The following is a 13,531-nucleotide window of genomic DNA, read 5'->3' on the forward strand; positions in this document are numbered from 1 at the left end:
CCAAGCTGAAGAGTTTTGTCTTGATTCAGTGTGCAGAGAACTGGGAAAGAAGAGAGATTGATGGCAACCACTGGGAGCTTCTGTGCCCAGGTTAGGATAATGAGTTTCTGAATTATAATGGTGTTGATGGGAATGGGATGGAGGAGATCAGCTGGAAATAAATTACAGAGACAGAGTTTACAGGACTCGCTGGTGGCGATGACTCTGGTGGCTGGGCCCTGGGTATGTTGGGAGAAAAGGAACAGAAGTCACTTTGAAGGTTAGAGATTTTTTTTGTGTGTGTGTGTTGGGTCTTCATTGCTGCACGCGGGCTTTCTCTAGTTGCGGCCAGTAGGGGTACTCCTCTTTGCGGTACACGGGCTTCTCATTGCGGTGGCTTCTCTTGCTGCGGAACATGGGCTCTGGAGTGCACGGGCTTCAGTAGTTGTGGCACGCGGGCTCAGTAGTTGTGGCTTACGGGCTGTAGAGCACAGGCTCAGTAGTTGTGGCACATGGGCTTAGTTGCTTCACAGCATGTGGGATCTTCCCGGACCAGGGATTGAACCCGTGTCCCTTGTCCCCTGCATTGTCAGGTGGATTCTTAACCACTGTGCCACCAGGGAAGTCCTGAAGCTTAGAGATTTAAGGGTAGGGAGAAAAGAAATAAGGATGGTTAAAAGGAGAAAATGGTTTGAGACGGAGGGTAATGAGCTTGTGTGATTCAGGTAATGATTTGCAAACCCCAAATGGAGATGCCCCAATTGGGGCAATAGGATAGAGATCAATCAGGCAACAGATTGGGACCGAGTAGACTTGTGGGTCACCTGCAGTTGAAATGGTAGGAGTGGACTGTCACAGGGGAGAGCATGAAAGAGAGAGGGATGGCAAGTATGGAAAAAGAAAAAATTAGAATCTTGTTGAGCACCTAGAGGAGATAGAGTGGCTCAGTCACAGCAGAATGACATGGAAGAGGTTGGGCTGGAGGCTGGAGTATCTTGGGTTCAGATATGGCTCTACCACTAGCTCTGTGAATTTAGGCAAGTTACTAAAACTTTCCTAGCCTCGCGGGTTGCATATAACTCACAGAGTTGTTGTGAGGCTTAAATGAAGTAATCCATGGAGAACTCAGATTAGCACACTGCCAGAAATGTAGTAAGCCTACAGTTGTGTTAGTTGGCATTGTTTTTGTGATCCTTACAAGAGTATTAGGACATTTGAAATGGGAAGACTCTCATAAACAGATTCCTTGGGGTCTCAAAGCTCTTTGTCTTTACATCTTTATTTCAAAGTCTTTATATCTAAGAGGTGATTACAAAGGACTTCCCGGCCACTTTTGTGGCCTCTGCTCAGCAGCGAAAGATGAAGGTGTTATGGGTGATCATGATAGATAACGGGAGTGGTTATGGTGGGTGATGGGTGATGGTGGGGGTCGGTTGGTGGTAGGTGGTGATGGTGGGTGAGTCATAGTGAGGGTAATAATAGTGGGTAGTGATTGGTGATGGCAGTGATGATGGGATATGATGGTTGAGTGGTAGCCATCGTGGGTTTTGTGAGGTGATCGAGGTGAGTGGTGGTTAGTGATGGTACGTGTGGTGATAATGTTTCGTGGGTAGTGGTGAGTGATGGTAGGGGTGGTCATAGTGGGTGATGGTAGTGGTATATGATGGCTGGGTGGCAGGCGGTCATAGTGGGTTGTAGGGGTGACTGTGGTAGGTGGTAGTGCGTGGTGAGGATGGTGGCGGTGGTAATAACAGCTAACACTTCGCATTTTCATGTGCCAGGCATGGTTCAAAGCAATTTTATATGTATTAACTTATTCATTTGCTGCAACAATCCAATGAGTTAGTTACAGTTATCTTTATCAGTTTATGGATAAACACCCCTCTGCTGAGAGAGATTAAGTACCTTTCCCAGAATCACACAGCTAGTAAGACTTTTCCTAAGATTTGAACCAGAGCAGTTTGGCTCCAGAGGCCAAACTGTACTCAAACCATTATGTAGTATTGCCTTGAAAACACTTCCTCCCTAATGAACAAGGAGAAATAGCATTTCCTCCTTTGAGCTGATCAGTAATTGTGGAATTATTTAATTTCTGTTTGGTGCTAATGTTTAAAAAAAAATTTTTTTTGAAGGCAAATCAAAAGCTCTTGCTAAGAGGGAGGGGATATGGGGATATATGTATACATATAGTTGATTCACTTTGTTGTACAGCAGAAACTAACACAACATTGTAAAGCAATTTTACTCCAATAAAGATGTTTTAAAAAAGTAAAAAAATTTTAAAAAGCTCTTGCTATATCAAAATAATAGAATTAGAAAATTCTTTCTAACATTATTTTACTAGTTTCTATTACAGTTGGTGTTAAATCTTCTTCTTAAAGCATATCATTTTCTCCACTTTATTTTTATTAGCTTGCTGGGAAGCCTTGGGTTGTGTTTAACGCCAGGAGTCCTGAAGCTGACAAGTTTCTATTAACCCAGGAGTTGCACACTTTATAGCCAGTGTACACACAGATGTGTCTGGGTGTCTGATTAATCCCTTCCTAATGTAGCACCAAGTAGGAAAAGATTCCTTACAAATCCTCAAAAAGAAAGCAAAGGTAATTCTGTGCCTCGTTAGCGTCCTCGGAGTATTTTAGTGATATCTTCCTCAGGCTACAAGCTTATCTGTGAGGAACACAGCGTGTCCTAGCTTTGCTGAATCTTGTTTCCCTAGGCAGCTTGGTCATCAGTGGTCATAAGCTGGGCATCCATCATGTGACATGTGAAGAGTACATGAGGGGTTATGAGAAGTGACAGGAGACATGCTCTAGAAGTTCTGCCCTGAAGTCACTTACGAATCAAAGCAGCAAACAGAGCAAACCCAAGTAAAATTATCGGCAACGTACATACATACTAAAAACTCGACTACACCTACCTACGTAGTGAGACGTGTGACTGTTGGCAGGCCAGAAGTGATGGTGCTTATTGGAATCTGGTGAAGTGAGTATAGGAATGCCTGGGGAAGAAGAAGGCAAATGTTGAATAACATCTTGAAGAAAGAAATGGACATAGTTTAACAGAGTAGTTGGGGGAGAGCATACTGGGGGGCGTTGAGCTGGGAGCCATGAAACTTTTAGGATGTGTCGTTTATGTTTCAATAACAATGGAAGAAAAGTCTTTTAGGATCAAGGGTACAAAGTAGCATGTTAGCTTTGAAGGGCAGAGTAGGAATGAATGCTTAACAGAATCAGCTGGTTCGTATATTCATGTTTTTAGAGTTAGAAAAAGATGTAATAACCATTCTTCAGTGTGATTGGTACTGATGACCGGGGATGGTTAGGATTAAAATGTCTACGATGTCCTCAAATTTATAATCCTAGGAAACGGACAGCCTTGCTTCCTGCAAACAAAGGCTGATAATTGGTCTGATAACGCAGTGATGGAGAGTCACCCCCAGCGTTCCATGTGATCATTTCAAGCCTCTACATGATGTTAACAAGAGGCTTGAGCATACAGGGTTAGATAGTTCAGACATGAACCCTGTTCTTATTAAACATACGGTCTAGTGAGAAAAGTAGAAACAGGTACAAACAATTCATTCATTATACTTGTGTGCGGTGCTTTAAGGAAGAGGATAGGGTATTTGAGAGGACTCTGGGGCTTCCAAGCTTAAGCTGGTCCTGAAGGATGAAGTGGAGTTACCTAGATCAAGGTTTTATGTCAAAGGAATGAGAAAGGCAAAGCTCCAGGCAAAGGAACTTAAAACAGGGATTGTGTTTAGAATAGAGAGAGTAAGAAAAGCGATGGGCGGAAGGTAAAATCATTTCATCCTTCCTAATCATCCCTGTGGCGAGAATGACCGCTTCTGGTTAAAATGGGGAGAATCATCCCATTTCCATCCAGCTTCTTAGGAACATTGAAAAGAAGGTCCTAATGCGAAGGCAGTGTTGAGAGCCTTTGAAGAAAGGCTCTGTGAACATACACACTGCTATTAAGCTTATTATTCATTTGGAACTCCAGCAAAAACATTGCTGTAAGCCCCTGGGCAAAGCTAGCTTACCTCAGATCTCTCTCTCCCTTGAAAAATGCCCTCAAGGTCAGTATTCAGCTTCCCCACTGTGGATTTGGTTGGCAGTCCAACTTCCTGAACTACAGGTAATTAGGAAGAGAATGTTCTCTCTCTTCTAATCAGGCCATCCTCTCTACCTTGTGAAGCCTTGAGAAATTCTTTTCCTTGGTCCCCTCTCCAGTTAGCATCAATGGTTGCACTTCAGTTCCTTCCTGTTGCAGGGCGCCCTCTGCATCCCCACGGATTGACCACAATTCAGTGATCAAGCGACGGCTTCCTGGGTCCATTGTAGCTCCAACCCAATTAGCTTAGATTTGAAGACCTGAAATTCAGATAAAATAAGGCTAATTTGGCAAATGAATTTCAATAGCAAATTCAATAGAACTCATAGCCTAATTTTTCAAATTCTTTTGGACATTGTGGTCCACGTTCCATCAAATTCCATGATGCTGATGGCTTTGGAAAGAGCTAAGTTAATTTCAGTGTGCTGGTAAAGACAAGGGCTGACCCACAAGTGTTTCCATTCTGAGAACTGAAAGAATCAGAGCACAGTGTTTAAATAAGCTTGACTAACAGGGTTGGGTTTTTTCTCCATTTTTTGACACTTACAATTTCAAAGTTTTAGCTTCATTATTCTTGTCATAGAAAATGACAACTGAGAGTGTGCTACCTGGTAAGTTTTGTGGGCGAACAACATTTGAAAGTAGCCAGCTGTGAGTTATGTCTGTACCTAAGAATATTTGCTTTCAAGTATGCTGATGATCATGGTGCTTTTCTTTAAGTATCCCTCTGTGATTAAACTCTATCATGTATCAATGCCAGGTTCACCTCATAGGAAAATATGTCCTTAAGACTTAGCATCACCTCTTTATCTGAGCTCTTCTGTAAACTGTACGGTATCACTCAACCTTGTCCTTGGGTTCCTTTCCTGCCCTGATTCATTCCACCATACCATTATTGTGATTATTTTCCCTTTATAGCACCTCCTGAGAATTTTCTTCACATGGATTCTGGTTTAATTAAAAACAAATTCTCTTTTGATGTTATATTAGATGAAACCCGAAGAAAAGCTTCTTTATAAAAATTTCAGTCTCTTCTTGAAGGATTGAGCTATAAAATAGTGAATGCATGCTGATGGGCTGTATAAATTCAGTTTAATGAAATATTCTGAATCTAGTTACACAGTTCTAAAACTTACAGAGGTATATACTTACAATCCTGAATTTTCCCTGTGCTGTAGAAGGTCAGGTGATAAAAGAGGACGTCAGCAGGCCAAGCTCTTGACCAGGACTACAGGTAGACTCTCCAGGGCTGTGAGACACAGCAGTGTGTTCACTTGTGAGTTTGTGTGGGCACAAGTTAGCTTCAAATATCTGAACAGCAAGCTCAGCCCTTCTGATGCTGTGGACATGGTGGAAGAAATCTCTGCATATAGGTTAAACTAATAGACTCACTCTAAAACTAGAAGAGGCACAAACATCTCAACAGGGCAAATGAGACCCAGTGAGACTGTGCAGTGTACATACTCACACAGGGATTTGCTAAAAATCTGGAAGAGAAGCCAGATTTTATGGGTTCCCATTCGAATGCTCTACTCTAAGTTGATTCATAAAATTTTTCATCAAACAGAACTTAAACTCCTGTGATAGTTTTAAAATATATCTATAAATTCTTCCATGCTCCTTTTTCCAAAAGATGGAGGCTGCTTCTTCTCCCTTTTTTATTTATTTATTTTTTTTCCGGTACGCGGGCCTCTCACTGTTGTGGCCTCTCCCGCTGCGGAGCACAGGCTCCGGACGCGCAGGCTCAGCGGCCATGGCTCACGGGCCCAGCCGCTCCGCGGCATGTGGGATCTTCCCGGACCGGGGCACGAACCCGTGTCCCCTGCATCGGCAGGCGGACTCTCAACCACTGCGCCACCAGGGAAGCCCTTCTTCTCCCTTTGAGTGTGAGCTGGACTCAGTGAATCACTTCTCATGAATAGGATATGGCAGAAGTGACAGTATGTGACAAAGTTGTAAAAGGTATTGCAGCTTCTGCCTTACCCTCTCTCTTGGATCCTTTGCTCTGTGGGAAGCCAGCTGGCATGTCATGAGAACACTCAAGGAGCCCTATGGAGAGGTCACATGGTGAGGAACGGAGGCCTCCTGCCAACAGCCATGTGAGTGAGCGTGGAAGCTGATACTCCACGTCCAGTCACGCCTTCAGGAGACTGCAGCACTAGCTGACATTTTTACTGCAACCTCATAGGAGATCCCAAGCCAGGACCACCTCACTTAGTCACTCCCGAATTCCTGACTACAGAAACTGTGAAATAATAGTTACTGCCTTAACCTGCTAAGATTGGAGGAAAATTTTAATGCAAGAATAAATAATTAATATTACAACAGCATATCAAGATGCTATCTATTATAGAGCTCAATCCTCTAATAATATCTAATGATCTTATTTAAAAGTTTTTCTTTAGGCTTCATCCAATATACAACATCAAAAAGTCTTGTCTTTGAGACTTCTTATTAGCCCAGGGATAAGTTCTTAGACACAAATTAAGTTGTCATCTGAGACACTGAGACAGAAAGTGTGTTTCATGAAATTGTTTGAACAAGCTGTAAAACTACTTTTGATTAAAATATTGTCTCTGAGAAGCATTGGCTATCCCTCTCTACATGTCATAGTTCACTGCTTAATTATTTCTTTGGGAAATGATACCCTGTCTATAGTTGTCTATGGTTCTTCCAAAGAAAAATACCAGCAAAATACAATTGTCCAACCTTTAGCTCCCCACAGAGCTAGTCTGAGAGTAACCAAGATAACTTTACCAAGTAGATTCTCACCTGGATAAATGATTTCAGAAATGCCCTGAGGTTCATCCCCACAGACCTGGTTGTTCTAGGGTATGTATTCGACTCTGAGAGAAGACAGCTCAGGAGCTAGCATGTCACTTCTCGGGATGTTAATTGAGGCACACCCGATTGAGTTACCATCTTACCTCCTCTCAAAGGAAGGAAGGAAATACCTATTAAGCACCCCTCAGGGAGTTAATAAAGAGGTAAAGTCACTTGTGAATTAATCAGTAATCCATGGCAGACTCAGTAGTGTATTTCTGGCCCTCTGAGGACCTAAATAAAGCGAAATAATGTGAATAGCACAAAATCCTGAACTGAGAAGTAAGACTGTTCTATATCAGTTAATTGTAATACTTCAAATAAATAGAGTCTGATGTAATTTATCAAAGCTCCCCTCTCTCTGCATCAGTATTACCTCCTAATCTTAAGAGTATGTGACAAGATCAATCAAATACTGTTCTCCCAGCCTCGTCAATTAGAAATCAAATCTGGGGGAATTCCCTTGTGGTCCAGTGGTTAGGACTCTGCACTGTCACTGCTGAGGACATGGGTTCAATCCCTGGTCTGGGAACCAAGCCACCTGGCGTGGCCAAAAAGAAATCAATTCCGGGGTTGTTCTCTCCAATGAGATGGTAATAATGCTTCTTTCCCTTAGGTGAAAGTGTGGAAGAAAACGCCAGCGTCGTGGTCAAGCTGCTCATTAGACGCCCCGAGTGCTTCGGCCCGGCCCTGCGGGGTGAAGGAGGAAATGGTCTATTGGCGGCCATGCAAGGCGCCATTAAGATCTCCGAGAACCCAGCCCTCGACCTCCCCTCGCAGGGGTACAAGAGAGAAGTGTAAGTGAATGAATTGCCTTCTCACCCCAGTATGGTTGTCGAGCTCTGAAATATTCTCAGTACACGCACGGTAAAGCAAACGTCCATAACCTCCCCCTGGCAGAGAAAGCACAGGCGCTCTGCAGTTGTGGCTCACACATTTTAGGTCACTGTGTCAAGCTTGTTGTCATCTTGACTCCCAGTAAGCCTAGTGATCAGTATCATCTTCATCCCTTTCCATTTCTCCTACTCCACTCAGGCCAGCTGGCAAATGGAGGAGTCAGCAAGCTCTTTCAGCCCTCGCTGCGCCTCCCTATGGCATCCCCATGGGAGGAAGCTGTATCCAGGCTAAGAGGCCTGGACCAACAGGGTTCCAGTCACTGTCTAACCCCAGCCCGTTCCCTTCAATATTTTGAACCTTGGTGTCCCATCTCATACCTCACTTTTAAGAAGAGGGAGTACCCTGCACTCCCTCTTCCGAAAGTGTTCGATTTGATTCCTTAGGTAAAAAGAAAGCTGCAGAATGTGAAAAATCACAGCAGTAAAAATCTTGGTATTTAGGGCTTCCCTGGTGGCACAGTGGTTGAGAGTCCGCCTGCCGATGCAGGGGACACGGGTTCGTGCCCCGGTCCGGGAAGATCCCACATGCCGCGGAGCGGCTGGGCCCGTGAGCTATGGCCGCTGAGCCTGCGCGTCCGGAGCCTGTGCTCCGCAACAGGAGAGGCCGCAACAGTGAGAGGCCCGCATACCGCAAAAAAAAAAATCTTGGTATTTAATGGTTAAAGACATAGTTAGTACGTTATCAGATTGCCTTGTGACCTTCCTTTCATTATGTCTTGTGAACATTTCCCTTTTATTGCAGCCTCTAGATTAGACCCCAGAATCTAGAGATGGGATATAACTCAGCAGAGGTAACTTTGCAGCCAGTGGCTCCTTTTTTTGGGGGGGGGGGGTTCAGAGGTGGTTATTAGTTCTGGTAGGTGATCTGGTAGAGTTAGATAGAATCCCGAACATAAACTGTCCTAAATTTCTCATGTAAAATGAGAAAAACTGAGGCCCAGAGTCAAATAGCTTGTTAGCAACAGGGCCAGGACCTGGACTTGACCCTTCTGACTTCTTGTCCAATGTGCTTTCCATGTCTATTAAGGAAGGAAAAGGGAAGGAATGGTTGGTAGGAGCTTTGGGGGTCCCAGTGCAGCTCCATGAGTATGTGTGGTCTGCATGATGCATTCATGTCAGTAAAGTTCATGGGACCCTAGGAATGTCATGAACAAATATTTGGGTCCCTTGAGCCTGGTGAGTTAAACCATCTCATTGACAGCTAGAGGGAGAGAAGGAGCCCAACGGAAAGGATGCGTGATGCCCAGGGTGAGCAGAGAAAGTGTTTCCATATCATGTCTAAAACAGGGCCCCACTTGCCAGGCTGCCTACACCTTGTGTTGGTTCTCTCTCAGCAGCACGGAGGACCATGAAGATGAAGAAGAGGTTGTGCACATGGGCAATGCAATTATGTCATTTTATTCGGCTCTTATAGATCTGCTGGGCCGCTGTGCTCCTGAAATGCACGTAAGTGATGAGTTCCCAGAGAGCGGATTTGAGGGGCTTGAACCAGGAACACTGTAGATTTCATGAATGTCATTTCTTCTTCCGACTCTGACATTTGTGAACATGCCTTTCTCTCTGTTCCTTTTAGCCAATATCAAAAGTAGTTTCCATCTCTCGTACCTGATTCTACAGTTTTCCAGGGAATGACTCCTGGGAAGATCTCTGCGTTGTGTGATTTCTCTGTGACACTAATAGGGCATATCTGATACATGTTCTGTTTCAAAAGCCTCCCAAAACTATGTTTTCCTATGCCTCGACTTGGTCAAAATGTGACCAACTTGATTTCTTGATTGTGTCTATCAGGACACTCCACATGGAAAATCCTTTCTTGACAACCATGGTGTCAGGCATCAGGAAGGTAGTCACAGTTCATGTTTGCTTATTTCCCAGAGGTAAGCTTTACAGACATACTAAAAAAATTGTTTCTAGGGCTTTCCTGGTGGTGCAGTGGTTGGGAGTCTGCCTGCCAATGCAGGGGACACGGGTTCGTGTCCCGGTCTGGGAGGATCCCACATGCCGCAGAGCGGCTGGGCCCGTGAGCCATGGCCGCTGAGCCTGCGCGTTCGGAGCCTGTGCTCCACAGCGAGAGAGGCCACAACAGTGAGAGGCCCGCAAACCGCAAAAAAGTTATGTTTTCACCTTCCTTTTTCCCTCTCTGCCTGGGGGTGGAGAAGGAGATTGGCCTTATTTCTCATAAAGACTCACATCATAAGTGAGAGAGGAAATAATTACTTCTTGTAGGAAAACAGAAAAGATAGCTTTTTATATTTAAAAAAATACTTGGTTAACTCTTTAAAAGAACTGTTGGATTTGCTCATTCAGGGCTCAGGCGCCTGCCTCTCTCCGCAGTGCTCACTGCCTTTGGATTATGTCAGAGCGTCTCCTGAAAGTACTTGCAGTGCAGATTGGGATGACATAAACAGTGGTTTCTGGTATTGATGAGGTTATATATTTGGTCACTGCCAAGAGAACAGTGGATATGTTGTATTTGTTTAATGCTAATGAAAGACAGAATCAATTAAAGTAGTGGCTTTCAAACTTCCTTTCTGACCAAAAAAAAAAATTTGTTTTGATCATAGTAAGACATACAATTTACATTGCAACCTAGTATACATATATTCCAGAAACAAAGTTTATCTTTACTATGGATAATGCACTCTAATATTTTCTATTCTATACTAATTTATTTCATGCTTTTTAATGCTGGTGGCAGTCCACTAAATGAGGTTACAGCCCACTAATTGGTCATGACTACAGTTTGAAAGACATTGCATTAAAGCATTCACTCTTACCTTTCTTCCAGTTTGTCATGGTCTTATCTAATAAATGATGTAGCCTGTTTGCAAATCCATCTACAAGTGTTTAGGGAAACTATTCCAGTATGGAAGAATCTAGGATAAAAGTACTGTGGAGAGGAGAAAGTCTAAATCTTCGAAGTGAGGCTATTCGAGTTCCCACTGTGGAACTTGTACCTTACCCACATAGGCCCATCTTTCCATTTCTGTGCCCTTATACAAATAAAGGAAACTTGAAAGGGGGCTGGGGAAATACTGGGGTGTCCTACAGTCTTGGGGCGGGGTGTCATTTCCCCAGGTCACCTGTAATCACTTCAAAAAGCAGATTACACCGTTTGCCTAGTCTCGGGAAGACAGGCCGCATGGGATAGCTAAGTCATCAGAGCCCCACTGGGAAGGCGTTTCCTCCTTGCTTACTGCCCCTCAGATTCAATACCTTATAAACACACACACACACACACACACACACACACACACACACACACACACACACACACACACACACACACACACACACACTTCTCCCCTGGCCCCTCCTCTGTTAGTGAGGGGCAGGGCTGATGCCGTCATCACTGACAGCCTCCCCTCTGCCCACAGGAATGAGAGGTGGCAGCTAGGGTCACACACAGGTGTTCTCCTGTCTCCAGTCCTTCAAGCATTATGTCTCAGCATGTCATCCACCTCCCTCCTGGGTAGAGTCTATCCTGAGCTCATGACAGTTCCATTGCTGGCTAAGAGCCTGTGCCCAGAAGCGCCCCTGCTGCCCCCAGATCCGAGAGAATGTGCACCTGTACATCCCGCCTGTGGCCATAAGGATCAGGTTATCCGTCCCCGGATAATTCCCTTGAGATGTTCACGTTCTCTCTGACATCCTCTACACCCCTTTTATTGCCCTAGTCCCAGCATTAATCAGATTTTTAGGAAATAGAAATTCCTAAGTCGTTTCTACATTTAGCAGAATTCCAGGGTCTGGAATCGTGGCCACATTGTCACCACTCCTGTCATAGCCACCGAGAGCTCCTGGTATTGCAGTCACACTGAGGACAGGCTGCACCTTCACTGCTGAGACTTGATGCCAAAAGGGCGTGACCATTGCTGTCGCAGCAAAGGAACACACTAACCCTCCTTGGCCAGAGTCATTCCCTCAGTAGCAGCTCTTCTAGAAAATCAGGAGAAAGCTCCTCTTTTCCCTGTGGTCACACATGTCTAGAACAATTAGGAAAACATAGACGTGTACCCACCCCATCCCCCCGACAAGGAGAACCATTTTACTGCCCCAGGCCTCTGAAGCAGGAGTGTGGGAACCTCATTTATCTTACTCTCCAAACCTACCTTGCAGCTTATCCAGACAGGAAAGGGGGAAGCCATCCGGATCAGGTCCATCCTGCGCTCCCTGGTCCCCACCGAGGACTTGGTTGGAATCATCAGCATCCCCTTGAAACTGCCCTCCCTGAACAAAGGTAAGGGAAGCTGCTGGAGGCTGAGTTCTGCCAGTCTCCCCAGGGCCACCTGCTCACAGCAGGACTCCATCCGCAGTGCAGGGCTCCTCCCAGCCTCCTACTGCAGGGCAGGCTGCACAGGCGAAGTATCTTGCTCTTTTTCTGGTGTTGAGGGGTCCTCTCCTCCCAGCTCCAGCCGGCTGCTGTCTCCCCTGCTCCCCTGCGTTGAGACTCTCGTACCCCATTTCCTATCAGTACGGCTAGTCCAGACCTCAGTCTTCTGAACTCCAGCCCTCTGGAAGGAGGCTGATGGACTGGAACCAATGAGATCTCTCACCAAACCTTCCTTCTCCTTTGCCTCTGTGCCCCCAGCTTGTCCAGCCAGCCAGAGCAACAAAAGGATAGGGTCTGACCCAGGCTCCCCTGCACCACAGTACTGTGTCCCTCACAGCCATGGATCATAAAGAGTTTTCCCCCTGTGCTACATGTGACATTGGGCATCAGTCCTTATTAACTTTGCAAAACTTATACTCTCCCAAAAAGCACACAGGTTCTCCATGTCACTCCACCTGCTATCCAGGCAGTTTCCTCTTAGCAGACGGAAGAATTGAAAAGATAGTATGATTTTGTTATAGAGTTTCCCAAAACTAGTGTTCCAAGGAACATTTTTATAAAAGATATTAATTGGTGTACATGTCAGCAAGGGGTTTGCAGTCAATCACTTTGGGGAACCTATGGAATATATCACATTTTTTCCATCCTTATTGAGATATAACTGACATATAATGTTATATAAGTTTAAGGTGTACAATGTTATGATTTGATATTAAAAAATGTTTACCAAAATAAGGTTAGTTCATGCATACTTCACCTCACATAATTACCATTTGTTGTTGTTGTTAAGGTGAGAACATTTAAGTTCTACTCTCATAGTAACTTTCACATAGTAACTCTCATAGTAACTTTCACAATACAGTATTGTTAACTATGGTCACCATGCTGTACATTAGATCCCCAAAACTTATTCATCTTATAACTGAAAGTTTGTACCCTTTGGCCAACATCTTCCATTTCTCTCACTTCCCCCAACACCTGGTAACCATCAATCTACTCTCTGTCTCTATGAGTTCAATTACTTTAGATTTGACACATAAGTGAGATTATACAATACTTGTCTTTCTCTGTCTTATTTCACTTAGCATTATACCTTCAAGATCCATCCATGTTGTTGCAAATGGCAGGATTTCCTTCTTTTTGTGGCTAAATAATATTCCTCTGTGTGTGTCTGTCTATATGTGTATACATACCACATTTTCTTTATCTATCTATTAGACTATTTTATTTCTATATCTTGGCTATTGTGAGTAATGTTGCAGTGAACATAAGGATGCAGATATCTCTTTGAGATAGTGATTCCATTTCCTTTGGCTATATATCCAGAAGTGGGATTGCTGGATCATTTGGTTGTTGGATTTATAATTTTTTTGAGGAACCTCAACTC

At 44.2% G+C, this 13,531-nt stretch overlaps 1 protein-coding gene across 1 annotated transcript in view; it reads left to right on the forward strand.

Annotated features, from left to right (window-relative positions):
- Positions 1-13,531, forward strand: part of RYR3 (ryanodine receptor 3) — a 364,723-nt gene that overhangs the window by 233,100 nt on the left and 118,092 nt on the right. Inside the window, exons 43-45 of the mRNA XM_060293473.1 lie at positions 7,532-7,712; positions 9,149-9,257; positions 11,931-12,051. Coding sequence (XP_060149456.1) covers positions 7,532-7,712; positions 9,149-9,257; positions 11,931-12,051 — 411 coding nt within the window. The remainder of the gene's footprint in view (positions 1-7,531; positions 7,713-9,148; positions 9,258-11,930; positions 12,052-13,531) is intronic.

The sequence above is a fragment of the Globicephala melas genome, chromosome 2 (genome assembly GCF_963455315.2).
Source record: "Globicephala melas chromosome 2, mGloMel1.2, whole genome shotgun sequence".
NCBI lineage: Eukaryota > Metazoa > Chordata > Mammalia > Artiodactyla > Delphinidae > Globicephala > Globicephala melas.